The following is a 27,567-nucleotide window of genomic DNA, read 5'->3' as shown; positions in this document are numbered from 1 at the left end:
CCACAATCCCACTTCATTTTAAAGAAATGATAACAGTCTCCAGTGTCAGCAGTGTGGAAAGGCCATGTACATGATGTTTGTTCAGGCCTTGGAAATGCATTTCTTTCAAAACTCTGTGTCGGTAGGAGCGATTCACTGCTCAGAAGGTTTCCACCAGACAGAAAAATTCACTTTGGCCTAAAGAAAAGGTGGCATTTTAAAAATTAGGTTTTGTAAATGCTCATTTCTGACATAAATTCAGTCACACCCATTATTAACTTAGGATGCTCATCCACATTTTTGATGTGGGTATTGAAGATGAATTTGCGTGGGAAAATACCAGCAGGGAAAAGGAGAAAGGAGAGAACACCACGGCTTTTCCAGTCTGGTATTCCCACCATCTCCATCACCCAGGAAAAATCAACAAAAATAAATTTGCTGAAATTTAACCATCATGGTACACTGGAAAAACCCAATTTATTTCACAAAGTAGAGATAATTAAACATAATTTACTTGAATGTCAAATGCCTTTTAGGTGTTTTTTTTGTTTTCTTTTTCTTTTTCTTTTTTTTTTTTTTTTTTTTTTTTTTTTTTTTTTTTTTTTAATATGAATTTCCCTTGTTGAAATCATCATACTCTTCCACAGAGGTAAGATTTAAAATCCATTATTTCCTTCTTGCTTCATTGGTGCATCATATTTTTTCCAAGCATTTTGGCTGGTCACTGCCACCAAGGTACCACATGGAAACCTGGGGAAAAGAATTGCTGCACCCAAGTTGCAGTGTTCCTTCAAAAGCTAGACTTTTCCCAGGAGGAATTATCATACTGCACTCCATTAAAGGATCATAAAGCTTTTAAAGGCATTTTATGATTAGGCCAGTGACCTTTACTAGAATTTCTCCTGTGGCTTCCACAAATTTTATCTCAAAGTGGAAATGGTAAACAGCAGAGGAACTGTCATATTGTTTCAATTAATTTGTAATTTGACAACAAAATAAAGGCAGTTCTTCCGCTATTGGATGGACTAAGAGAAATGTAGAGATATTACACAAGTTTAGAATAAATAAATTTTAAAATAAGTTAAGATTTTTATGTGCTCTCTCAATCCCTGGAAGATTCATACTCTTTTTAAAATATTTCTGAAAAAAATGAGTGAGCAGATTTGACCACAGTGATGCAGAGCAAAAAGACATTTTGCTGTTCTGATGATAAGATCAGCTTGTGCCATTATTGGAGTTACCAAGAGAGCAAAGGACGGTTGGATCCTCTGCATGATTATATAATATATATTTTTTTTAAATTTATATATTTAATTAATTTAAATTGATTAAACTTAATTTAACAAATCAAATACATACATACATATATATATATCTATATACATATACATATAGTACAAATTTAGCAGGACAGGATAGGAAGCATCTACCATCCTCTGATGGAAAGGTCTGGAATTCACAGTTATGCTGTATTGTGACAACCACAGAACAGGTCTATTTTTATTTGTATATTTTAAAATCTATTTTGTTCAGAATCATTCCAGAAAAAAACCACTCAATTGGGAAAATGGGAGGCTCTGCTTCCGAGACGAGCAGGGACTGAATCTGATCACTGCCAAGTTCAGAAAAGGGAAGGAGACAGCTCCTCTCAGCCTCATTACAGACGCCAGATGAACCAAGGTGCACATGCATTATGCATGAGGTAATTTGAAAAAGTTGTATAAAAAGTTTAAGTTGTGATTATTTGTCATCACTTTAGAAAAAAATAAAAAAAACCCCTTCCCTGTCACCACCAGCAATAACATTTATTTACCAGTTATTCCAGTGTTATGCATTCAAAAGAATAGCTCGTATTTTCTTTACTCTTCCTTCCAAATCCTCAATTTGAAAAGCAATTAAAAGATATCCCCAGATATTTGTCTGCGAGAGACTCAACTTCCTGATTTCTGCTGCTGATAGATACGAAGGAACATCACATAAGGGGAAGAAAAAGACGAGAGAAAACAAGTCATCCCAACCTTCTGTCAGGCACTTTACAGCATAATGAGCTATGATGAAAAACAAGTCAAACGCCGAGAAAACAAGAAATCTTGGAAATTTGATCTCCCTGACGGGATCGGGAGTAATTAATTATAACCCATGTGACCACTGGATGTCCCCACTGTTCCTGGAATGAAGCTCAGACACCAATTCCCTGGCAGCTCCAAAACCAGCCATGCCTTGGGAATGCTGACCTGACACAGAGACTGGGCAGAGCTGGAGAATAAAGTAGGGATTTATTGAAAGGCCTCCAGGATCCACCTTGGGCAGGACAGGGCCTGGCCAGGGCTACACCCAAGGTTGACCCAAAATGGTCACAAAATGGACAAATGGTCACAAGATCTTACATTTTTATAAGTTTTGGTCCATTTGCATTTTGGGGTTTAATTGTCCAATTGCAGCGTCATGTTGTGAGGTCCCATCCTTCTTGTTCCTCCCTTTAGTGCACCATTGTTTGTGCTTTTGGGCCTGGAAGTTGTCCTTGTTTGAGCAGGAAAAGGATTTGTTTTGTCTCCCTGCTCTGTGAAGAGCTGAGTGACACTGAATGTGAGGCTCAGAACTGCACCCCATGGCAGCACAGAATCTGAAAATATGAAAGCTAAAACTTAAGGCATCACACAAGGGGCCATGAGTGTGCAAGGACACGGGCAATGATGATTCCTACAGAAATCAAATTCCCAACACATACAGAAGTATACGTGGGAGCAAAGCAGGAGAGCAGCAGGTCATACACACACACACAAACACTCTTTGAATACAGCTCCCACCAGGTTCACTTGGTGTCTGCTTGGTGGTTAATAATGCAGTGAGTGAGGCTGGGTGACAGATCCTCAGAGGGAGCCGGGAAACCTGAATTACTTCTGAGATGTGAAGGAAGCCTGGATTAGAGCACTGCGTGCCATGGGGCAGACAAAAAAAACCACCCTTGTGCCATACCAGGTGAGAGAAAAGGTGAGCAGGAGCAGGGATGCCAGCACAAGGCTGCTGAGAGCTGCCTGTCAAAGGCAGCCAAAAGAGCTGAAAAAACAAGGAGAACATCTGTAACGCCGTGGGGTGCTCTTCATATCAAAGCTTTGAGGGCACCGGTGGATGAAAGCTGGAGAAGGCAAAGGAAAACAAAAACAAACTCCCAAATATCCCAGGAAGACTACTTGTATACATCTTTCTTTTGAGGTCATGATATGTTTAAGTTTATGTGAAGGTATAGAAGGCAAGGTGTTAGCATCAACTAATTTTTATTTATTTTCCAATGTGACAAAAAGCTAGGCCTAATTCTTCCATGAAAGAAGACCCAAGTGCCTTGCTTACTGTGATCAAAAGGAGAGATCTCATCCTGTTTTTAAAGGAAGAAATTTCCTCCAAATAGATTTTAAAGCAAACTTCAAATCAACCACGTCTCTATTTTGTGGAGTTAGAAAACTCAAGCTCCCATACCCTATGACTTACTTCATTCTTGTAATGAGAGGTTACACCACAAAAAGCACAAGATGTGTCCCCACCTCCTGTCATTAGCACAGCTCCCTGACGTTAGATGTTGAACTACAAAGCTATGGGAAGGGCAGCAGTGGCTCAGACAAAATAACATTTGAAGAGTGTGCACTCTGTGAAGGTGATGTGCAAGCTTATTCTCCCTCCTCCATCCCAAACCCCCTTCCTACTACTTGTAGGAGGAGCCTGATCAGGGAAGTGTCTGGCCTGCAGCTGGTTTCACATTGGACTTCAAAAAGCAAGGCACAAAAACCCCAGGAGCAAAAGTACTAGCAGAAAGATACTAAAAGCAAATGTAAACTGAAAACAAGAACCTGAACAGAACATTAAACTAGATTTTACTAAACTGGCAATTAGGATTATGTTTAGCTATTGTTTGTATTCTGATTTGTTACAGAAGCTATTGGGATGGCAGAAACACAGAAGTAAAGGTATCTCCTTCAGCCTGGGTTCCTCAAAGGGTTTACTCAGAGGGCTTTGGTGTTTTGTCCTTTATATTTCTCCCCTCACACACTGTGTAAAAGGATGACTGGTCTGACACACTGTGGATATTCTTTTGTTCAGATCTCAGATGTTCAGAAAACAGAGCTGTGCTGAAAAAGCAGGGGGTTTTAGGGGGAGAGCCCTGGGGGAGGGAAGTACATGAATATATTTGAATAATAAACTAATTTGAGGATTTAATGGTTTGCAATTAAATTAATCAGGCACTCTGACTTACTGGACAGTGTCTTCAAGCTTGTTCTACTTGTTTTGAAGTGATGCACATGTACAAATGCACCAGAAAACCTCAGTGGGTTTTGTTCCCTCCCCTTGATCTCATCTTTACTTTCAGATCAGTGGCTGACCATAATACAGACACTTTGTACGAGGAATAAAATGGATAAAATGATTTGCTGAGATTTCACAATAATAATAAAAAATATATTGTTACCTGTTAGGCTGACTTCTGGTAGTCACCACTCTCTTTTGCAGCATGTTGTCTGACAGACAGAATTCATTGTGTACACCTCAGCTTTCCAAAAAAGGAGAATTACTATCGTGGCTCTTCATCTAAAGATCTGAGATTGCTTAAAAATGTCAGGGATGCTTTATGACAGCTGCTCAAATTCTGAGCAGTTTCTTTACAGCTTTTGGCTCTCAGAGAGGATAAGTAACATATCTAATCCTGAGACCTGATTACTCTCCCAGGTTTGAGAGGGAGGCTGTGCACTCTCATTTTCAGGCTCACTGTTGGAAAGCTGGTTCTCTGGCACCTTCTCCACTCTCAGAACATTACATCTCCACTTGACTCCAAGCTGAAGCCAAATAAGAGGGCCTGGCACTCTTCAGTGCTCAGCTTTTTGCATCTAAATCAGGTGCTACAATTGCATAGGCCTTAATTATGGCTAACTCGTGAATTTAGGAGAAAATAGTAGCAAAAACAATTGCAACACAGTTAAAATCCCTTGAGCCAAATATTTTGGACACAAGAGTTCAAGATCCCATCCAGTCTCTTGGGCCTACAGCCCAGAGAAGGAAGAGTTTAATTGCACTTATGTATGCAAAACAGGGATTATTGAGGCATTGCTAAGGATCCTCTCCAGAGCCTCCACAAGAAAGGTTTTGCCCATGCAAGCCAATGACAAGTGAATGGAAAACTGCTAAAGGATGTCCACAAAAGAAAAATAAAGACAAGACTTTGGCCAAGTTTAGTCATATCTTTATTCAGTGGCATTTTTTTCCTATCAGTCATTAATTTAGCAGAGAAAAATTTGGTCCAGAGTTGCTACATTGATGTCTGAATAATGTTTTAGCTAATAATCTGTGATATAAAATTTGTGTCTGAAATGGCTGTGTAGTCCAGCCCCAAACACTCACACTGCCTTCCTAGAGCACTGATAAATCAGAACAAGTCTACACAGTAAATCCCGTCTTGCACTAAGGAGTCTCACAAATCCAGTTTTGATTTTTATAAACAGATTGCTTCGTGAGTTGTTATTATTAGTGTGAGCTGGACAGCTTGAATTAGAGAATAATTTATTCCCTGTGCATTTCTAATTACAGAAAAGAGGTTTACTCACTGACACACTTGTCCGTCTTGTTCTTTCCTGTCTTTCAGGCATGGCTGATTGCAGCTAAATAGACAGACCAGCACAAACTGCACGAGAAACACAACTCTGTCAAAAAAGGACTGAAGTGTTACCATTAATTATTCTGGACCATGTGCTCATTTACAACAGATCTAACACGAGAAATATTCTCAGAGGTGTCAAACAGCCTCAGTTTCATAGGTGCATGGGGGTAGCACTGACTAAATGTTTGACTGACTGGTAGGATGTGACCTGCCAGAGACCCTTGAAGCTTGGGGATTTCATGTGCAATTTGTGTTTCAGCATTCAATAGATAATTTAAATTGGGCCGCTCTCTCTGAACATTTCTGAAGGATCTACATGCCTGAGCCTGTGTCAGAGCTGCACAAGTATCTGAAATAAACCCCAACAATCCCCCCTGAGAAGTGAACAAACAAACAAAAAAAACCAAACAAGCAAACTCACCCCAAAACACTTATGAACATCTGTGCAAGTGATTGTTTGGAGCTCACTGCATCTTAAAAAGGCTTGAAGAAAGTGAAAAATGCCATATACTAAAGAATGTTGAAAGGTAGATGTAACAATCACTGGGTGCATAGGAAGAGAGCTTGAAAATGCTAACTGGGGGAAAAGAGCCAACCCCAAACCCAAATCGCCTTGCTTAAGTTAACCATTGCTACAGCAGAGGCTGCTGTTTAAAATAATTGAGCAAAGAATAGTCCATTTCAACCATTAATCAGATGAACAAACTTTGCAGAGGCAGGAATCAATTGACTGGTAATTCACATTTGAACAGTCAGGAGAAGCAGCACTGGATTTACTAAGTTATACCCTTCAGCTATTTAAGCCAGAACTACGAAGACAGCATTTTCTGGTAACTTTTTTTAAAATAATAATAATAAACAAATAGATACTTTAGGTGTGCCCTTACTGCCACTGTATTTAGTCTTTTTAACACCTGTGCAGTCTAGCAGATAAGACCTTCCTCCACTCTCACATATTCTCATAAACATCAATTTCTTCTCCCAAGGAGCAGCAATCAAAAGCTTTAAGAAATAAAGTAACACCATTTTCAAATGGCTAATAATCATCTGCCTCCCCTCTTCACGCAGCTTGCTGTTCTCTGTTCTTGAAACTATTCACTTATTTTTGCAAGGCCTGCATAATTTCTGCACTTGTATCTCTGCAATGAAGTTTCCTCCTTAAAGTCACAGACATTCCCTGGCTCTTTTTTACAGAATCTGTAAGGCTGCATAGTATTTTTACTGTTAAGGTTTTACACAACATTCTCACCTTTAAAGCTTAGTTCACAAACAGCTTAAGTTTAAAGAGCATTTCCACTAAATGACAGCTCTTTATAACCAGTGACAAAGCTTGTTGAGGGGGTTATCATCTGTCAGCATATTAAAATCTCCAGGTTTTTCTCCTGAGTACTTTAAAAAGGAACAATTTCAAGACAACAGCAAAACTCTGTGAACTAAGGTGAAGAAATTCAGGATTGCATGTAAAGCTGGGTTCCCTTTCAAGCAGCAGCCTCTTGCAACCTTCAGTTTACTATTCAACATTAGTTTTGAATTAATGATTTTGCTTGTTATCAAAGATTGCTCCATCCTGCCACCTAAACAGGCAGGATCTTCATATCACAGTCATTGACCATTCAAAAAATGAAGCTGAGACGTAACTCACTGTGCCTTTTTATTGAGTGCTACTATAACTACTACCCCCAACCTCATGGCAATCTTGCTTCTGAAGTTCGCACAAAATGACAGTAAAAGAATTCGGGATCTGCTTTCAAAAGATGCTTTTTACCAGGCTACAAAGCAGGTAGGACAAACATCCACTGCTTTTTAAGGTTTGTTTTTCTGTTGATGTCCCCACTGACTCCTCCTCGGTGCTTGGGTATTTCAGATTGTTTGCTAACTGTTTCAGCTTTCAAAAATTTTCCTCTTATCTGAAAAGAAAAAGAATATATTGAAATAACAAAAAGAGAATCCAGAAAAGATGCATAACCTGCATTCAGCTCCGACTGGCCAGCACACTCTGCTGGGTATTCAAGATCCAGGTTCAAAAACTCTGCTCAAAGCTAAGCTGTGACACTGCAACCATTGCACAGGAGTTTCCCATATTAACAGGAAAGAAGCCTAACCCTTAAAAAATGTAAAGCAATATTTTCTAGACTTGGGCATTTTCTCAGAGGTGAGTTAGATAGGAATGAGAACATTTTGGCTCTACATAGAATTGTGGTGATGGTAGGTCGTGGACTACTCCCCAGTCAATTGTAGATTTACATGCTCCAATTCCTTTATTTAAACTGGGGAGAACAAACAAAAATTCAGCCTCAAAACAAAATAAATAAAATCAAAGTAGGAAAAGATGCTGGCCATACAGTATTTACAAAAACAAACAAACAAAACCCCTGACTTTTTTTTTTTTTTTTTTTTTTTGAAATAGCAATAAAAAAATCTATAGTGTGTATTTACAACTTGGTAGTCTTAGGGAGCAATATCCAGTACTCCCTAGAGATGAAATATTTCCAAAACACTGAAAAATCCCTGTCAGATCAGTTTCTTTCACTCTTATTGCCACTGACTATTAGGACTGATTAACTTTAAAGAGTCATCACCAAAACTAGTAGATTTCATAAGTTTTAGATATCAACCTTCTCTGATTCATGGGAATCTATATTTAAAGTTACAGACAGAGATTGAAACTAGAATAATTTAAAGTACTACATCACCAGAATATGACTTCTATGGTGAGACTTTCTAGAGACCAGATAGATAGGAAGGAAAAAGTAATTTTTATTTTATTCAGAACAGAGAAATCATGAGGAGATTTCTGAATTTCCTTTCTTTTTTTTCAGATGGAAAAAAAGCAGACTTCCAAACCATCCTCTGGAAGGCAGCTGCATATGCCCTTGCCAAGACAAGTCTAATAGCTGTTATAGCAAACAGACACCAAGCTGAAGTTAAAAGCTTTAGTTCTGCTCTGCAGTTCTACTCTATAATGCCACAAGGAAGGGATTCTCCCACCTCACCTTTCCAACTCACAGTTCCCACAGGAACTGAACAAGACTGGTTTTCATGTCTAGTGGATCATGGACCTCTTTCCTCCATCCTTGGCAGAAAACAACTGATTCCAGAAATTTTACAAGAATTTTCAAGATGCTCCAAGAATTTTCAAGTAGCTTCCTCTAAAAGAAGGGAAAAGAAGCCCATCATAGAACAAGACAGCTCAGTTTCGGGCTGTAAAATTACCTCCAAGGTATTTTGATCAGATGTTCTTAGAGTTCTCTACCAAATAAATTAATAATAATAATAAAAAATTTAAAATAAATGTTATTCTTTTGTATTTAGCAAAACTGATTGAAACAAATTAAGTAACTTGCACAAGGATATTCAAAGCCTGTGTAATTGTCTAATCTGGGTTCTACCTCCTGACTACCACTGCTGAGCCTTAACAACTCCCTCTTTCCTCCACAAAGCTGCAGGCTTCAGCAAACAAAGCATTCCTTATAGCTAATTGGTATTACATAGGAACTCAACTGCTCTTATTTACAAAACTACAGATTTATGTCAAGCAAAGCCAATTATGCTTAATGTTTAAACTATTGCAGGTGCTCAATGACATTGTTGCTAGGCAGTAGAAGTGAAATTGCTCTTTTAATGCATCTTGTTCCAACTGGGAGCATGTGTTTTATCATCAGTGCAAACTTAACAGATGGAGATCTTAATCCTCTCCATCGAGTTGTCTTCAGCCCACCCCCCCTCACACAAAATGGTGTCCCATGCATTTAGACTTAACTGAGATGGTCCATGAACTGCCTGGGACAGAACTTGGAATTTTTATTTTGTATGTGTGTCCATGAATACAGTGCAAACCACACATTTAACCACTAAAATGACACCCCCAAACTGTATCAGGTGTCATCAGAAATACATCTGGTTATTCAAGGCTAGTAATGCCTTCTGATGAGCACAGCACCTACTCAGTTATAACCAGAGCTGCACAAAAGCAACTTCTTCCAAAGTCAACTCTGAATCTAGAGTCCTTTATATTAATTTCACTCTGCACTGGGAGAACAGAAAGTTTAGGCAATAATCAAACAGAAAACAGAACTAGGATGTTTCTGGTCACTCCTAATCTCATCTAGGAGGCAACTTTTTCCACAATACATTTCAAAACCATCAACCTTTAGGGTGAGGGTTAAAATATGCCAAAATATCCTAAATTTATTTTGTGCAAAGCAATCCAGAATGGCAACAGGTGACCTCAAACACAAGCAATCAGATCTGAGTGCTTTGTTATCTCCCTGCCATAGATCAGCAAAAGGCTGAACAAAAGAAGGCTCTCCTAACATTTTCCAGCTGTTTATTTGCATCATTTTGTATCCACACACAGAGTCTTGTTTTTTCTGTCCTCTATTTCTTTTTTTAATGTAAAATGTCACTAAATTTTTCAGAAGTGAAAAGGACCTTCCTTCAAAGTAAAGACCAAACCTTTAGAGTCTTTTATACCGATTTCACTGTGTGCTGGAACAAGATTTAGATAATTTAGGCAGTGCTCTGTATGTACAAAGGATTCCATCAGCTTTGTATGAAGTCCTAGATGCTGCAGTTCAAGAAAAAATCCCTGTCTGTTGGTTTTAAGTGCTAAATTGCTCTGTCATAACAGTGATTGATTGATTGATAGATTTTTGCATGCAGATTCCTCCACTCCACCAATTGAACTGAGCCCAAATTCAGCAACCAGTGCCCCCTTTTCTTCTGCCATCCCTCTGAAAAGCCAAACTCTTTATGAAATCTAATAGAAAAAGCATTCCTCCTGTCTGTGTGAAGAAGGCAGGGAGCTTTCAATATTCAACTCTCCATCCCAAAGTCTATTCTAAGGAAGTCCTATCCAGGGAGTTGTGATAAAAATAGGGTAAAAATTCGTGTATAAAATAATAATTCGATGTATAATGAAATAAAGCTAAAGTAAAATTGTAAAATCCAGTAGAAGGGTAACCGTTCTCTCTCAGCCTGCTAATCTCAGTTGCAAAGACAGGACGAAGATCATCAACTTAGACAAAGACACTGGCCAACCCTGATAAGAATCACTTCCTCGCCAAGGCAAGGAGAAATTCCTTCCTGACGATGATGCCAATCTCATCAACCTTCTGGTGGCACAAGCGGAATGAAATCAACATAAGACAGACTCTTGGAATTGACATAAGAAAGGAGCCTTCCCGGAATGAGACAACTAGACTTGATGAGATCCGGGAGGGCCATCGAAAAGAAATCCGGACTATTCAACCCACCTTGGACACCTGGACTGCCTAAGGGCAGAAAAATCCTATAAAATGGTGGACTGAAAGCTGCACCGGCGTGGACTAGGGCGTCTTGTACATCGGTGCGGACCTCTATCCACCCAGCGCGGCGCTGACAATTTCCTATTTTTGTGGTTTTTCTCTTTTTCAGGTGCTCGATATTCTGTTGTTAATAAATTGTCATTTATTAACCTGAAATTTGCCTTTGCATTTATAACAGAGTTAACTAATCCTCTTTTTCCTTGCAGAATTATCTTCATCAGACAATTCAAGTCAAATGGCTGCATTCTGTTATCTGCTGTCATCTATTCTCATGTTTCTTTTTTTTTTTTTCTCAGAAATTGAAAGTGGTCTTGGGAAGTTTGAGGACATTCAGCCTGAGAATGCAGCAGACTCAACATTTTACCTTAAAATAGTTAAGTTTTTTGTTCTTGATGTAAACAGTTCCAAACCATTGTTATTTTTGCAGTTAAAGTAAATTATCATTAGTTAATTAAAAACATCTACAGCCCAATCATATTCACCTGCACAAAATTTAAATTTTAGCCTTCTATTACATAGTTCTTATCCTTTTGTGTTTAACTCTCAAATGACTTGAGAGCCATCACATCTCTCCTGTCAGCAGACTCCAACTGGCATTTTTGTAGCTTTTCTGTGCAAGGACAAAGGTCAAGTACTCAAGAACTTCTCAGGAAAGAAACAAGTATTTTTCGTGGCTTAAACCTGTGTCTATTGCAGTACAAATATGATTTAGAAAATAGTACCTTACGAGCAAATACCTGTCAGGTGCCATGGATGAATTTACCCAAATATATGGAAATTAGCCTTGCACTATCCAGTGCCCTCAGAGAAGAGATCCTTTAGCCTTTTGCTGCCTCTCCTCTCACAGCTCCAGCCCAGCTTCTGCAGCCACTTTTGGGGAAACTGCCTGTCCCTTGCTGGGAAGGGGTGTAGTCACTACATTTTTCTCCCACTCCCACAATGCTCCCCAACCCAAAACTACGGGATTAAGTGTGTTTAATGGTGCAGAAGATATTTCCTTCACCAGCTCTTTCAGTTTCGGCTCACAAACTGTGGCACTTCAGTGAATTACATTCTTTTAACGGAGCTTCTCCTGTGGTGGAGCATTCCTCATAGCTAACAAGCATTCTGACTTAACTGCTTCTTCTTTTATGAACATCTTGATATCAAAGTGGTCCTTTAGCATTGAGTCCGATATTTTCCTTATCGCATAAAGATCCCACTTCTCTCATCACTCTTTTTAGTTATATGACTTTTAAAAAGAAACATTAAGGGTTAGATTATCATCTCTCACAATAACAAAATCAGCCAATTTTGGGAGTTTTAACGCTTCGTAAATCTTTAAACTGGAAAGCATTTCTGTAATAATTATTTCCCCTCATCTCCAGCTGCACTTACCTTTTCCCAATGTTCTTTTCATAATTCCCTTCACCCCTCCTCTTCAGATGGGCTGTAATTAGTAATTTTGATGCTAATATATTCCACTCTTCCTTTCTCCTATCAGCAATTTTCTTTACATCATCCTTTAGGAATGGCAAATCTCACGGTGTTGCTGCCAGGTGAGACTGGAGGACTCAAGAATCAATGTTTCTTATGGACTGATGGCTGGTATCTTGTTTCTGTTGTATTTTTGGTAGATCTTAAAGCAATTTGCAAAGAAGGTTGAGGTGCTTGTGTCCCTTTCACTGACAGGGAAACTAAAGCAGCACCTTGCTGAAGGCTGGGGACGAGATCAGCAAGAGCCAAGAACAGCACACAAGGCTCCCACCATTGCAAATATCAGCCAGCCAACACCAGATTTCAAAATCACTTGTAAATTACACCACCACAAAGTAATTTGCTAAACAAATGTCTGCATGTTTATTAATTTTTGACCATTCCTAAATATAAATTTCTGTGGATACCTATTTCCATATAAAGATTAAAAGCCTCTCCCCACCAGCTGTGGGAAGTAGTGAGCTCTCCTTGGCCTCGGTGTGAATTATGACAGTGCAGCCTCCTTCAAGGCCAAATCCTATGAAGAATGCTATTTTTTTAACTTATAAATAATATTATCATTCGTCAGATAATTCATAAATACCAGGACATAGTTCCACTTAAGTGCACTGGGTAATTTATCATTAGAGAGCTGGTGGATAACAAAATCAAAATTTAGTGAAATGAGGGTGAAATTTTATCAGGTTTTCTCCACAGGAGACAAAATGGGAGAACTTTCCAGGACAGCATTATAACGCTTGATGGCTTTTTCGTGCTTCAGAAGTTTTTCTCCAGGAAGATTTCCTCTGAACTCATCGGTGCAACTCTGATGCAGATTGTTGTATCTGGGGGAGAAGACACAGAAGGAAAATAGCAAAATATTTTTGATAAACCTTAAATATATTAAACATTAAATATTTTAATTATTATTATTAAATTATAAATTATTAACAGTTATTTATACACAATACTTTTTAAGTTACAGTGCCTTCTTCATCCTGGACTTCAAGGCAGCCAAAAAACCAGGAAAATGCAAATACGCATATTCCTAGAGCCTTTCAGAACTTCAGGATGAGAAGTATCAAACTGGGTGCAGATGTTAATAACACCTGTACTGTGTCCTTCAAAAAAATTTTTAATAATTAACATGCTTTTTTCCCCCCTCAAAAATTTTAAGTGTATTTTTTCTTATTCCAAGTTCTAAAGTCTGTTTTCTCCCATCTGCCTAAATCAGTGTTTATCTAAATAGTCCTCACTCTTTTTCCTCCCTGCTCAGAGAATTCTTATTCATCAAAAAATGAAATGATTACAATTGATTTCAAAAACCCATTTTTCTAAAAACTCAAAAATTATGTTATTGAAAAGGTATATGAGGTATCTTGATTCTAAGGTGAAATGCTGATTTGAAATAAACATTTTTTAAATGTTTGGTTGTCTATTTTTAGGAAGATTAGAGATCAACAGATTTCTTCATAAAAATATTAAACTGTGGCAGAATTTTTAATTTTTTTTTAAGTTTAAAGAAATCTTATGCTAACATTTTGACATCCAAAACCTTTCAGTTTTCAGCAGTAAATGTCACAAATGAAATTTCAATTTACAGAATTGTATAAAATCCCACATAAGGAGTACAAAGTACATGCAGGAGAAACGTTTTTTGTTGTGACCCAGTTCATATTTAAAAGAAGAGAATCACATTGGAATATTCAACAAGGTGCCATGGTAAACTTTGGTGCTGCAAAGCTGGTGCTATATGTAATAGAAAAAACCTTTGGAAGTTTTCTGTTGCTCTCATCATCACATCCCTGCTGCATCAAGGTTCCTGGAGGATTTCCACAAAACTCCCAATGTGTAAAAGTCACTTTGAGGTGACCCCTCCCACCCGTGGTGGCACAGGCTGCTCCCCTCCCTCTTCTTGACTTCAAGGTCTTCAACATATTTAGAGCCTTCTAGAAAGACTCTTCTTCCTTTAGGCCTTTTTATATTAATAAGGCCTGTTAACTACTTAAGGTTAATTACATCAGTTTGTCGCAGTTTTTTTTTAACCTCACCACAACATTTTTGCTGTGAAATCTCTCTCCACACATGATCTATCACTACTAATTCTTCATTACACACTAGTCCACAGGCTTTACAAGAATTTCTACCTACACCTACAAATGAAACATCAAGTTTTCATTTTCTCACACGTACCTGTGTGCAATGGCCCAGAACCCCAGGGTGTTCACCATCATTAAGGAAGCCAAGAAGAAGAAGAATCTCTCCAATTTACCTTCGTGCAGCAAGTGTGGGAACCAGCTGCCTGGTAAAGCAGACATTTGCAGCAGGATTAGTTTGCCTTGCAGCACAGCTCATTTGGAAGACATGAAGATAACTTGGTGTGAGACACAATCCCCTCAGGTGCTCTGACCCCCCCATAGCTGTTGTTACAGATTTCATTCTCACAGCATTCGTGGGGTTTTGAGTCTACTCTTGCTTTGGAGACAGGCAGTAGAGATCTAAAGGAACTAAAGAACTTCCCTAATAAATCTGAAGTGTGCTGGAAAACCTAATCCTGCAAATCTTCCATTTGTATTACCTTGTGCACACAGCTAAATCAAAGTCAAGTGTGAAAATTTTAGGAGGAGCTAGAATTAAGGTGGGCTGTAGAAATCCTTACTTGTATCTCTTATACTTTTAACAATGTCTTTTTAATAGAAAGAATTTTTAAAAATGAACACTCAAAATATTAAAAGCATTCACTCAATGCTTTGAATGGTGCTCCATTACCTAGATGCCACCTGACATTTTACTTTTTTTACAGCTGCCTTTAGCCATGAGCCTGTAAGGTGTCCTTTTCTCTCATTCAGTGTTTGTTTACACAAATCAGAGCTTTTTCAGCCAAGGCTTTTGGCAATAGTGTCTGGGCCATTTTGGCACTCCATTCACAGAGGACAGTACCACCTACATGCACACAGAGACTTCCCTGCCTGTGTATTCCTGTGCACTCCAGTTTGTGCTTGTGTTGCTTTAAGTTCACTGCAACCAGTCTGCAAACAAGCTCAGGTGGCAAATAATTAGAAAAAATAAAATAAAACCAAAGCCAGCCCTAGTCAGTCTGCAGATGAAGACAATCAGTACCTGAAGGGCCATAATCAACTACAGCAAAACCATCTCAAACCTGGTGAAAAATAAAGCTCCAGTAGAAACTGAAGTTGCAGAATAGCAGAGACCCATACAGTGCTGTAATCACCATGTACACGATTTGGGAATACAGGATATTTATTGCCTTTGAAGAAGGCAGATAGACTGTCTCCATTAGCAATTAATGAAGAAATGCAGAGTGTGAAACAGCTGGTGCTGATAATGTGATGTCCACACTCTCCACAGCTCAGGGGGGTTCACATCAGAGCAGTTCCCATTAACAGCTGGAACATAGCAGACATGACCTTATTCTTTTGTTGTTTAGTTCCCTCTAGAAAGAACTCAGTTGTTTTCATGCTCTAAGATCATTCTGTGATGCAAATCAGAGATTAGGAGATTAGATTAAAAGCATCCCCCTGATCTGAACTACACCAGCATCAGTGTGCCCATAGTCACCTTTCTCTGCTGCATGAAAGTCTGGTATCAAATCCTGCCCATCTAAATATTGAGGTTATTCACCCTTTGAATGAGCCAATGGGGAAAGAAGGAAAACTAGCCTTTTTACCACAGCTGTATTGTAAAATCTTGATGTCCTTAACAGACCTTTTGGCCACTAATGCCACTTTTACACATTGATTGTCATCCTTGGTTGTTAATATTTTTGTAATTAGAGACAGAGAGCAGTTTCATAGCACAGGAGAGACACCAGTCAAATGATTACGCCCTGCCAAACACACATTCATATATTTACATTTCTCTCTTCCCTCCACCTCTTAGAGTTCTAAACAGATTTCTTTTCAGAGCTGTTGCTTTTAGCTCTCCTGGGACTGACAAAGAACAACTGCCATCAGTTTTCCTAAACTTCTCCACAGCTCTCTCCATGCCATGTCACCTTTTTGCTTGTCACAGAGCAGCACCACCACACCTCTGCCTGCTCCCTTCCTTGTGCAGCGCTATCTCAGTGCCAGTTTTAAAAACCCATCATCTAACACTGTAAGTCGACTGAGCTCCTAGGTGCTGTAACTTCATTTTAGTAGCTTATAAACTTTTACTGTCATCATTCACAATCAGGTGGTTTTTTATTTTGCATCCCCCGGGGGCCAATAGAAGGCAGAGACAGAGCCTGTGGATGTGATGAAAGGGAAATCATGCATGGGGGTCTGCACTGCAGCTTGTCAAAGCAGAGCTCACACTGCCTGCTAGGTTATTCACCTGGGCTAGGCTAACTACAGGAGCAGCAGGAGCTTCCTCATGGAATTTACAGTGGAATCTGAACAGAAAACATATATTTAAAAAGTTAATAAAAATACTTCAGCAGTTTCTGAATTTCAAAGGTCTGTTTGTACCACTCTTCATCTTATTACTGATGAAGGCACCAGATAAAAGCACTGAAACTGGGGCTGATTGCTTCTGTGAGGGCAGGATCACTGCCTGGCAAGGAGATCTGGAGTCTGCTCCCACTGGCCAGGGTCAAAGATCCTTGCTCTGTCTCCTCACTGCTTCTTTTGGGAAGTGTTTAAATAGCGAGGCCAGGATAATGAGAGAGAACTTTGGAAAATCCAAATGATCAACAGCACAGGCAGGGATGAAATCAGATAGGATCTAGTGAGGCTCCAGCTGCCATAGAGCACATTCTTTCTCTCTAGTTTCCTACTCTGTCCAAAGCAAGAGGGAGGATCAAGGCTGTCTTTTCCTCACAGAGAGGAACAACAGGGTGTAGGCCTTCCTCTGCAGAGGAACAAGGATGGCTGCAGTCCTAAGGATATCCAGGCTATAAACCTCCCTTTATACATTTTCATCAGTGAATGAAGCAAAAATTAATATAAGCATTTCCTACCTTCAGCCAAAAAATATATATATATATATATTACTTCTCACTCTCTTTTCTTTCATTGCTTTTCCTTTTACATTTTTCCCTCCTCATGAAAGAGGGGATAAACCTGGACTAGATTTACCTCTACTTATACTCACTTTACAGAGAATCCTCTCCTCTGCTTGCAGGAAGTCTGGAGATAAGAGTCACCAGTGCTGAAACTTCACCCATGTGTTTCAGGCACCAAAACTCCCTTGAGATGCTCTTACTCCTGACCCTACCAACACCTCCCACAAGTTGTCTGCAGACTCCAGTACCCTCCACTGGCTGCCTTTGGGGTTCATACTCTCAGGGACACTCTGGGCCAAATTTTTTGGTTTTGCGGGAATTGGGCACCCTGGAATTGAAGAGTCCAGCACTTTCCCATCCTTGCCTCAGCATGCAACATGCTAACAATTCACTTTCCCCCAAAAGATACTGCCTTTGGGCTCTGTGCATCCTTTACTTTTCTGTGGAGATTGCCAACAGAAGTGGCAATTACAAGGTTGGTTTGTCACACAGATAATTGCTCACTGGGAATTAACTTTCCGCAGCGAGCTCCTGATTTCCATTTTTATTCCAACAATAGAAATACTTAGTAGCATGAATCACCACAAAGAAACAGAAGCTTCCTTTAGGTGTATTATTTTAAATAGACTTTCTCTACTGGTTAGAGGTGAATTGGTTATGTATTTTATGGCAAATTTAGAACAAGTTAGAAAATGAAGCCTTGGCAGAGTCTGTTCCTCAAGTCTGCTCTACAATCACGGAAATAAAGCACCCGATAAACTTTCACTGACATTTTGGAGTACCATCAATTTCACATCAAAATTGCTCAGTTAATTCAAGAAGGAGGAATAATTTACAATACAGAGAGGAAACAACAGATCATACCAAAGTAGGCAGAGGTGGAGGTGAAGTAGAGATTAGGACACGGACAAAAACTTTCCTGGGCTGTTTCTGGTGGGTGACTGACAGCAAGGAGCTGCTGGCAATACCAGCCACTGAACAAAACCTGAAAAGGGCCAGCTTTTAACAAATATAAGTGCACACAACATATCTTCTGCTATGGTGGCACGCCTGGAAAGCTCAAGGTAAAGTTACACAGGGAGGCATCCAGGATTTTTTACTGAATAACATTATCCTATTTTATTATGGGGAAAACCTTGAAGAAAAAGCAAGACAATCACATGCCAGAAGTTGCTCTATCCTGTAACATTCCTGTATTTTTGCAGCTATCCTGCAACCTCTGCTATGACTATAGAAAAAAAATTATATTTAAAAAACTGCCTTCCTTCATTTCATCGACTTAGTGGGCATATATTTCATGTTTAATCATATTCAAATTAAAGTCTCACTCTGCCTCTAATCCCTATTAGCTAAGTAGGCACCAGTGGCCACCACCATCTGGACTGCAAGAAATATCCTTTAGGTTTATCGTCTTTGGTATTTAGAACCACACAAGACTAAAATGATAAAAAAAGGACCAAAAAACCCCAAACTAAAACAAAACCCAAAAAAGTCAAACTCAAACCACAAACCTCTCAATGAATCTCTAAATGCAAGCAGAAAAACTGCGTCTGGGACAGCTTCCTTCCTCTGACCTTTTTTTTCTTTCTTACATATTTATATTAATATTTTTGGAGCAATATATTCTGAAATGATTGGCATAAGAGGACAGGTTTTGTCTTGCATCTTCTTCCGTTAAAATGTTAGGAGAGGTAAGAGATCCAAAAGAAAGCAGTTTCCCAGCTTGTACTGAAAATATCACTGTCACCCATCATCTGTTTGCACTCGTCAGATTTTTAAAAAAAGTCTTATTTTATCATATTCACACCATCCTCCATAGATGCGTTAAAAATGATTAATGCAGCTTTGACTGTGACTGATATCTGATCAACTTTGCCAATAAAAACCCAAATAAAATTCTAAACGAGCGACATAAAATGGGAGATAAAAATGTTTAAATTTTGTCAACACCCTCTGTGCTTCAGCACTTCAAAATACACAGTGGAGGATCTACTTCCCTGCAGGAACATGGAAAACATGGTCTCACTGCTTAGAGATGGGAGAACCAGAAATAGTCTTGGCTCAGGTTTTAGTGAAACACGAATCATGGGACAAGACAAAAGCTTTCATAGCCCGAGAGTCACTCACTAAACCTTGTTAAATCTTACAGAATCATTTCATCAACACTATCCTCTCTTGTTCTTCCAGTAGAAGTAAATTAGTAAATAAGCTGCGCCTTTTTTTTAGGTAGAAAAAAAGAGTTTTGGTTGGTTTGCTTTACTCTCAGTTTCACATATTGTCCAGATAATGAATATTTACAACGTCTTTAAACAGATCTGAAAAATAAAAAGTGAGAAAAAAAAGAGAAAAGCTTAATTTGTGTCATTGGACTGTAATTTGACTTGAGAGAGGCCACAAATTTGCTCCCTACAGCAGTCATTTTCAGGGGGTTCATTAGGCAACTACTAGGTTTTAATAAATTAAAAAGATTTTATTTTGCTGATGCTCAGGAGCACCAAAGTTCACTGTAAGAAACACAACTGGAAGAAATACAGCTGAAACAAAAAAACCTGTGTGTATAATATTTCCTACCAATCTAGGAGAAGATTAAAACTGAGCCTAAAATGCCCTTTTTTTTTTTTTTTTTTTTTTTTTTTTTTTTTTTTTTTTTTGCTATAGTATATCCCCACCTACAGAAGTCTGATCCTAAACCTACTTTGATTTAGGAGCCAGCAGGACAACAGCCTGGGACGAGCAGAGGAGCCTTAGAACACAAATGAACTTACAGGAATATCACCATCATTTACAAGCTGTGAATTGTAGCAACTTGGAATTATTCATCTTATTCAAGCAAGGAACACTTATTTTTAAAAATAAAAAGTGAGAGCCTAGTAATATGTTGTTTACATATTAACAGGGCACATAATCTCTAACACTCTTCTAACTAGAGCAACAGAGCAATCCTTAAGCTTTAACTTTATTTTCTTTTTACTTTATTTTCTCTAAAGCTTTTCAACTTTCTCAGAGGACTTTTCCTGCTTAGCAGTAGTCGTTCCCATTACAGCATCTTAATCTGAATACAGACTGTCACCAATTCCCTTGGAAATTTCAGAGTGACTTTTGCTCAGGATAATGGTGCAGTCAATTCCACCTACAGGAACAGCAGGTCTGACAAAGTTAAACAAAGACGTAAGTTACAGCTTTAGAACAAGGGGAAAAAAGGAAAGGTAAGCTAAGTTGAAAAGTTTGCTACCCAACTTTCTAAGAGTGAGGAATATTTTAGCCAGGAAACTTTTCAGTTTGCTCAAGAATCCTGAGCAAAAGGGGTTAGAACGTGACAACTGCAGCCTGTGAAGAATTCAGAGAGTCCAGTCTTGGTCACAGCCAGGATAGGAACTCACAATCTCTGTTAAAATAGGATTTCTGGCAAGAAAAGAACATTTGCTTTTTTGAATCAATTAAATGATACAGGCTCACGGAAAAAGGATGAATTACTTTGATAGAAAACCTAAAAAAGAAATAGAAAAATCTACTGAATTTGCAAATCAAATGCAAAAAATTGTTTCCCTCTATCACAGAGTACAGAAATACTCTGTAAAGAAATTAATTATGTAATAGTGACACAACATAGGCAAAATAATTGGTGATGACATTATGCTAGTTATTTTGCAATTATTTCATCATTTCCAAAGTCAAATTTCAGTAAAATATGTCAGTTTTACTAAATATTTCAGTCTCATAAAAATTAATAGTTTTCATATTTTGGGGGGTGGGAGGGGAGAAAAAAATCAGCCACACAGTCTGTCTTAAACTTTTTGTCTACCCCATTATGTTTGCCCCATTTATCCCATATTACACTGAACCCACAATAATGAAAAGCAACTTTTTCCACTGGGGGATATTCAAGGAGCTCAGTTCTCCACACTGAATGTCTTGGTGCTTAGTAGTTCTTTGCCCGATTCATTTGTGTAAACATTCCTGCTTTTTACCCATCTCCAGGTGATGTTTTATACCTTGTAATAAAATTTTAATTGAATTTTTAACCTAAAAACAGGACTGCATGTCAAAGCATCGCTTGTTTCTTCAGATCTTGTGGGTAGGAATAAAAATTTCTTGTCACACTTTCAAAACACCCACTTCTGCTTGTTTTTAAATTACATGATCCTATACACAGGGAAGAGAAGAACCCAAAACTTTAACAAAATCCTGCAGCTGTGGCAATTGCAGTGGTGTCATGCACTAGGGCCAGCAGCTGTGGTCTCTAAAGAACAGCTCTCTGTAACACTTCCACCAGAGCTCCTCAATGGCACTTTTAGAAATATTCAGCAAGTGGGGCTGCTTCAAATTTGTGAACAAAAGGATGGATCCCCATCCCTCTGTTCAAAAACTCAAGTGCTTTACTTGTTATATTTTCTCATGAAACACTCTTTTCTGTATTGAACAAAGATTCATCAGCAAAGGAAAAATTACTTTAGAAACTCCTGGTTTATCTTGAAAGTCAGGAACAGCTCCAGTTCAGAGCTTCCACTAAAGGCACCTCAACAGGCTGAACCTGCAATAACTCATTTTGAAACAGGAAGTTTTCTGGGAATGGCAGCATTCCTCTGGGAAAGGGCAAGCCCACAGTGAGACAGTATTGCACAGAATCTGGCTCCTCCAACAGCTGGACAAAGTCAGAGGGAACCAGAGGCTCCAGGAGGGCAAGTTCCCCAGACAGCTTTGAAACCCTCACCCCAACATCCTCCTGTTCCCTACAGACAGAAAGGAATATTCTCTATTCTTTAAAGCACAGATCTTGCTTTTGAGGCCAGAGGCTTCCATGTAAGTGTGAACAATGTGAATGCACTTCTTCATGAACACAAAAAAGGTGCTTCCTAGTGAATTTATTGTCAGTCTCCCAGAACAGAAGTGCAGAGATTGGACAGGAGGACTTCCTGCAAGATGCCATCCTCTAATTACTCCGACTATCAAAACTAAGATGACTCATTAAAATTGGATGAATACAGCTGGAAGGCTATTTCCTATCTTAATTCCATCTTAATTGTGAGAGCAAATCAATAAAACTTTGGCATCCCTTTTAATTCTGCTGCCTGGTTCTCCAAATCAATAATATTAAAAAACTGCTCAGGAACAACCCATCATGAGCATACTCTTACCTTGAGTGCCTGCGTGGGCTGTCTGAACAAAGAGAGCTCCCATAAAGCAGCCAGCTCCATTAAAGAGAGCTAAAAAATGCATGGAAATCCCTCTCATTCTTTCAGGCACAAGCCAGAATGAAAGTAAGGAACCTTAGGAAGGAAGCAGATACAGTTATAAGTTAAAAAAAGACAAAAAGACGAAGGAAGGAAGGAAGGAAGGAAGGAAGGAAGGAAGGAAGGAAGGAAGGAAGGAAGGAAGGAAGGAAGGAAGGAAGGAAGGAAGGAAGGAAGGAAGGAAGGAAGGAAGGAAGGAAGGAAGGAAGGAAGGAAGGAAGGAAGGAAGGAAGGAAGGAAGGAAGGAAGGAAGGAAGGAAGGAAGGAAGGAAGGGAAAATGATGATAGAATATAGATAACAGAGAAAATTCAAAGCATCTCCATTAGTGAATTTCCATATTTAATACAGAGAATGCACTTGCTGCAGAAGAGCAATCAGATGTACCCTATAACATGTTAATATGTCCCCTATAACAAAGAATTATCTAAACTGCTGAGATGAATATCTGTAATAAACTGTGCACGTACAGCTATCCGTTTTCCACAAACACAGAAAGATCTTTCACCCAGACATTTGCTTGCACCTTTAAAACCTCAGGCATGAGCAAGAGCAGAGAAACACCCCCACAGTCAGTGAGCATGGAGACAATGGATGTGATATTGAACTCAGAACAGCAGGACCTTCTATCTCAGAGCCACTAGTAAATGCTTCCAAAATCTAGAGCTCTGCCCTAATTTGCACACTTAGCTTGCTTTACCTTTAGGTTGGACAATGCTCTTGTTCCCTGAAGTGCAACCCCCAGGCTCACTGGCTCATTTTTAAGACCTCATTCTTTACTTTCTTGCCAAAAGGCAAAACCAGAAGCAGCAACAGCTTTGGTGGGGAGGGGAAGCTGTAGCATGCTGCTGTAGCATTGGTGACTATAAATAATCCCACCAGCTGTAATTTGGCTGTGACAGCAAGACTTTATGATAGCTGTTCTTTTTGTGCAATTTTCACTGATCTTCAAAAACTTTTGTTTCCCAATTTCACTCCTCAAGCTCTCCTCCACACTTTTTCTCCCAAGCCCAGAGTCTCTCCACCTGCTTTATTAGTTGAATTAGAATGACCTCCAGCTTGAAAAACTTGCCAGCAGAGGATCCTGTTTGGATACTGAGTTGCCTGAAGCACCTCTGAATACAAATGAAATTTTGCAATCACCATTTTTGGTTTGGATGTCCAAATGAGAGCTTTGAAAACATATGAAAGAAAGAATACCACTCACTGTTTTCTTCCTCATTCACAGTAGGAGCCAGAAGCCTGAGAGCAAGAGAAAGCAAGGATAGCAGTCTGAAGCACTGCACAGCTAACTTGAGACACTAAAAGACTTAAAAGTTCCTGGTTGTTCCTCCCTTCTAGAAGCAGGGGTGCAGAACATGCATCTTGGTCAGATTCAGCCTGGGTAGTTGCATCCTACTTACCTAAATTACCCCTGCAGTTTCCATAGCCTGCTCCAATTCTCCCTTTCCCCACAGTGCTGCTGAGAACCATTTAACAGCTGCTGCATTTCTCCCTGGAGACTATTGCATCCCCAAAGCCATTCCCAATACATACTCTGACTAACAGAGCTGTAGTTTCTTGGTTTAAACCAAGCTAGGGTTACAAATTCAGACTGTCAAAGGCCAGTGAGAACTTGGTAGCACTATGGAGGAGAGCAATACAATTGTTTTATTCTATTTTTAAGACTTCCTTGGTGGCAGATATTATTCTAAGAGATGCTCGAGCTACCTGAAGCAGATGGTTATTCAAAACTCCTATCAGCAAGATAATAAAATAAACTGTAAAAATGCAGTTCCAAGTATTAGGGACCAAATTACAGAATAGCTTGGGTTGGAAGGGACTTTAAAGATCATCCAGTTCCAATCCCACTGCCATGGGCAAGGACACTTTCCACTAAACAGGGCTACTGAGAGCCCAACCTGGCCTTGAACACTGCCAGGGATGGGAGAGTCACAGCTTCTCTGGGCAACCTGTGCCAGAGCCTCCCCACCCTCACGGTAAATCATTTCCTCCTGATATCTAATCTAAACCTACTCTCGGTCTGAAGCTGTTCCCCTTTGTCCTGTCACTGCACGCCCTTGTAAATAATCTATTTCTCTGGTAGGCTCTTGTCAAGTACTGAAATGACACAAGTAGGTCACCTTGAAGCCTTCTCTTTTCCAGGCTGAGCAACCTGAATAAGAGAGGTCCTAATGAAGATGAAGAGTTCAATGTGCCAAATCTAACTTCTGTAGCCAAGCTCTTCAGAAATGAGATCTCTCCTTTCTTCCCTCTGCTTAAAAGAGTGGATATTTTCCTCTCCAGCTTGGATCATGTAGTTTCAGGTCCAGTAAATTATTACAATAATTGAATTTGACCTTCTGCGTAAGAAAGGCAGTAAAATGTCAGGAAAGGTGAGACAACTCTGTAAGTGTCTAGGCTGTCACTAACATCCATGGACATCCACCAAATGGTCCATGAACAGCAATTCAGTTCAAATTGAAGCAGCGCGCCAGAGCTCAGCTCAGAAGGCTGAATGCAGAACCTGAGGGCTGCTGGAGATGGTTCAGTGGACCTCAGCCACCTGCACTGGGCTGTCTGATACAGTGCAAGACCTGGGGGAAAACCAGGCTCTTCTCCAGCAGCAGCTGGAAGTCACAGACTGCAGAGGGCCCTGCCTGCGCAGTCAGGACTCTGTGACAAACAGGGCCAGATACCAATTTGTGCGATGAATGGAGGCCTCCTTTCCGACAGCAATATCCTATTTTAGGCACCTCCCTTTGGCTTTTTATCTGCAAGTCTGTTCAGACTCAGTCCCATTGAGCTGGGTTCTGAAGTCACACCTCTCACTGCAGCTCTAAGCACGATGTCGAATCTCTACCTAAATGGGGAAGGACAGCTTTTCTTCCAAAGAAATTCTAACCATCATCCTTTAAAAAAAAAAAAAAAAAAAAAAAAAAAAAGAAGAAGAAGAAGAAGAAGAAAACCCCTAAGATGGAGTTTTATTTCTTTTCTAAAGGCTAATGTAATCTTCCAGTCATTGGACTCCAGTTGTGTCCCATTGTGCTAGATTAAAAGGCCTTATTCTCCCAGCAATATTCTTCTCTTGCTTTTGCATGAGAAGACTGTAAGCAAGTCACCTCCTAACCTTCTTTTTTGTTAAGCTAAACAGAAAAGGTCACAGTTTTCAGTTACACTTAGCCTGTAACCTAGAAACCAAATTACCTGCCTAGAAACCTGTCGAAGTTAAGTACTTGAGAGCTATCAGATGAAGAGGCATTATGAAAGTGCTAAGTATTTAAAACTAGGGAAAATTACCTTTTTGGTGACAGACTGTGACCCACAGCTCTCAGTACTCTCAGAGTGTAAGAATGAAGCTGAGACACTGAAGTTATTTCCTGCTCTTAAATAAAAACCTGAACATTTCTGGGGTTGTACTGGAACAAGAGACACTCAACCCATAGAATTAAATGCCTGCAGAGATCAGCCAGCCAATTACTTTACCTGTGTCTCTAAGTGAATGATGCTTAGATTATTTTTATAATACTAACTTTTTTTTTTTTTAAAAGCTCTGCAAGGTAAAACACTGGTAAGCACTCTGCATACTCCTCAGAAGAAAACAAGCCTCAGAAATGTCAGTGTAGACACAGAAAAGTAAATTACAGAAAGCAGAAAAGGTTCAGACTCACAATCAAGAGTATGACTACATAACATGTGGAAGGCAGGCACAAGCTGAGGGCTCTGCCTGAGCTCTGGAAAACAGGAATGTTCATCTCTGGCTCCATGTCACTGCTAGGATGTGGTGATCTGTGGAGGCATGTTCTCCTGACTCCTGATTGGAGCACTAACAAAAACCTTGCAGCTGCCTACACCATTAACTAGGTTAACCTGTCACTGTTACCTGCCCACATATGCCCTGTGCCAGTGAAAAACACGTCCTAATTCTATTAGCTGGGCCCAGAAATGAGAGTATTCACCTTGCTCTGAATGTGGTCTTTCAGGTGGTCACAGAGCATAACCACACCTCAGCTGTCCCGTGGTTTTTGTCCATCTCAATAAAATCATCACAGGAGAGTTCAGGTCAAAAGGGGCCTCAGGAGCTCCAGTGCAGCCCCTGCCTGAAGCAAGTTCAGCTTCCAGACCAAACAGGGATTGTTCCCCCCAGGGACCTGACTGGACTGTGCTCCCTTCCAGTTAATCTGGAACATCACTGCTCATCCTGAGTTACAGCCAGCATGACAAATTATGCTTCTCTGAAGCAGGTAAAGCACAGATCTGCTCATTAAGCCCGTGGAAGAGAGCCAGGGATAAAATATCAGATGACAGTAATTATTTTTAGGAAGCTGATACAGTTCTCTGAGAATCAGGACGCCCTTTCTTTAGCCTATTTGATTTTTACTTACAGGAGGGAGTTACCAAGGCTTCAGCCACTCCAAGCAGGATGTACTGAGGAGCCAAGTGGAAGCATGACATGGAGGAGACCAGGAGAACCTCCTGGGAGAGAGTCTGCTCCACCTGAGAGAAGCGCTTTCGGTGCATTTCAGAGAAGCCAGCAACCATCACGGAAAGTGCAGCAGACAAGTGACCTACAACTGGGTAAAGAGCACAGGGAGCATCCACCAGGGCTGAATTACAGGACCTTCACATGCTTAGAGTGAAGCAAACCCCTGAGAAATGCAAAAGCAGCTTCCTGCCCCCCACCCCCAAATCTTTTTTTTCTGAACACCTAAACATGAATAAGGAGCACTTGCTATGTATACATGGCAAAAGGACAGCTCAGCACAGAGAGAATTTCACATTTCAGAATAAATGAGAGGAAAAACTTTTCTGAAGACCAAAGTAGCAAAAGAAGAATTTTTTACTTTTTATTTTTCTTTTTTTTGAACACAGAGGGAGAATACAAAGGAGAAAAGAAAGAGGCAAACGTCCTTTCAGATAATACAAGAGAAAGGGTAGGAACAAAACTACCAGGCAGCAGGAAATTTTTTAAA

At 39.6% G+C, this 27,567-nt stretch overlaps 1 protein-coding gene across 1 annotated transcript in view; it reads right to left on the bottom strand.

The window, feature by feature from the left end:
• Window positions 1-13,081: 13,081 nt before the first annotated feature.
• SLC15A5 (solute carrier family 15 member 5) overlaps window positions 13,082-27,567 on the bottom strand; it is a gene marked incomplete at both ends in the record, with an annotated part of 28,663 nt that continues 14,177 nt past the window's right edge. Inside the window, 4 exons of the mRNA XM_083859094.1 lie at window positions 13,082-13,226; window positions 14,575-14,683; window positions 22,522-22,653; window positions 26,980-27,168. Coding sequence (XP_083715220.1) covers window positions 13,082-13,226; window positions 14,575-14,683; window positions 22,522-22,653; window positions 26,980-27,168 — 575 coding nt within the window. The remainder of the gene's footprint in view (window positions 13,227-14,574; window positions 14,684-22,521; window positions 22,654-26,979; window positions 27,169-27,567) is intronic.

The sequence above is a fragment of the Zosterops lateralis genome (assembly GCF_965231275.1).
Source record: "Zosterops lateralis genome assembly, chromosome: 4".
NCBI classification, from domain to species: domain Eukaryota; kingdom Metazoa; phylum Chordata; class Aves; order Passeriformes; family Zosteropidae; genus Zosterops; species Zosterops lateralis.
Note: the sequence above shows the minus strand (reverse complement) of the source record. Positions and strands in the feature narration are given on the sequence as shown.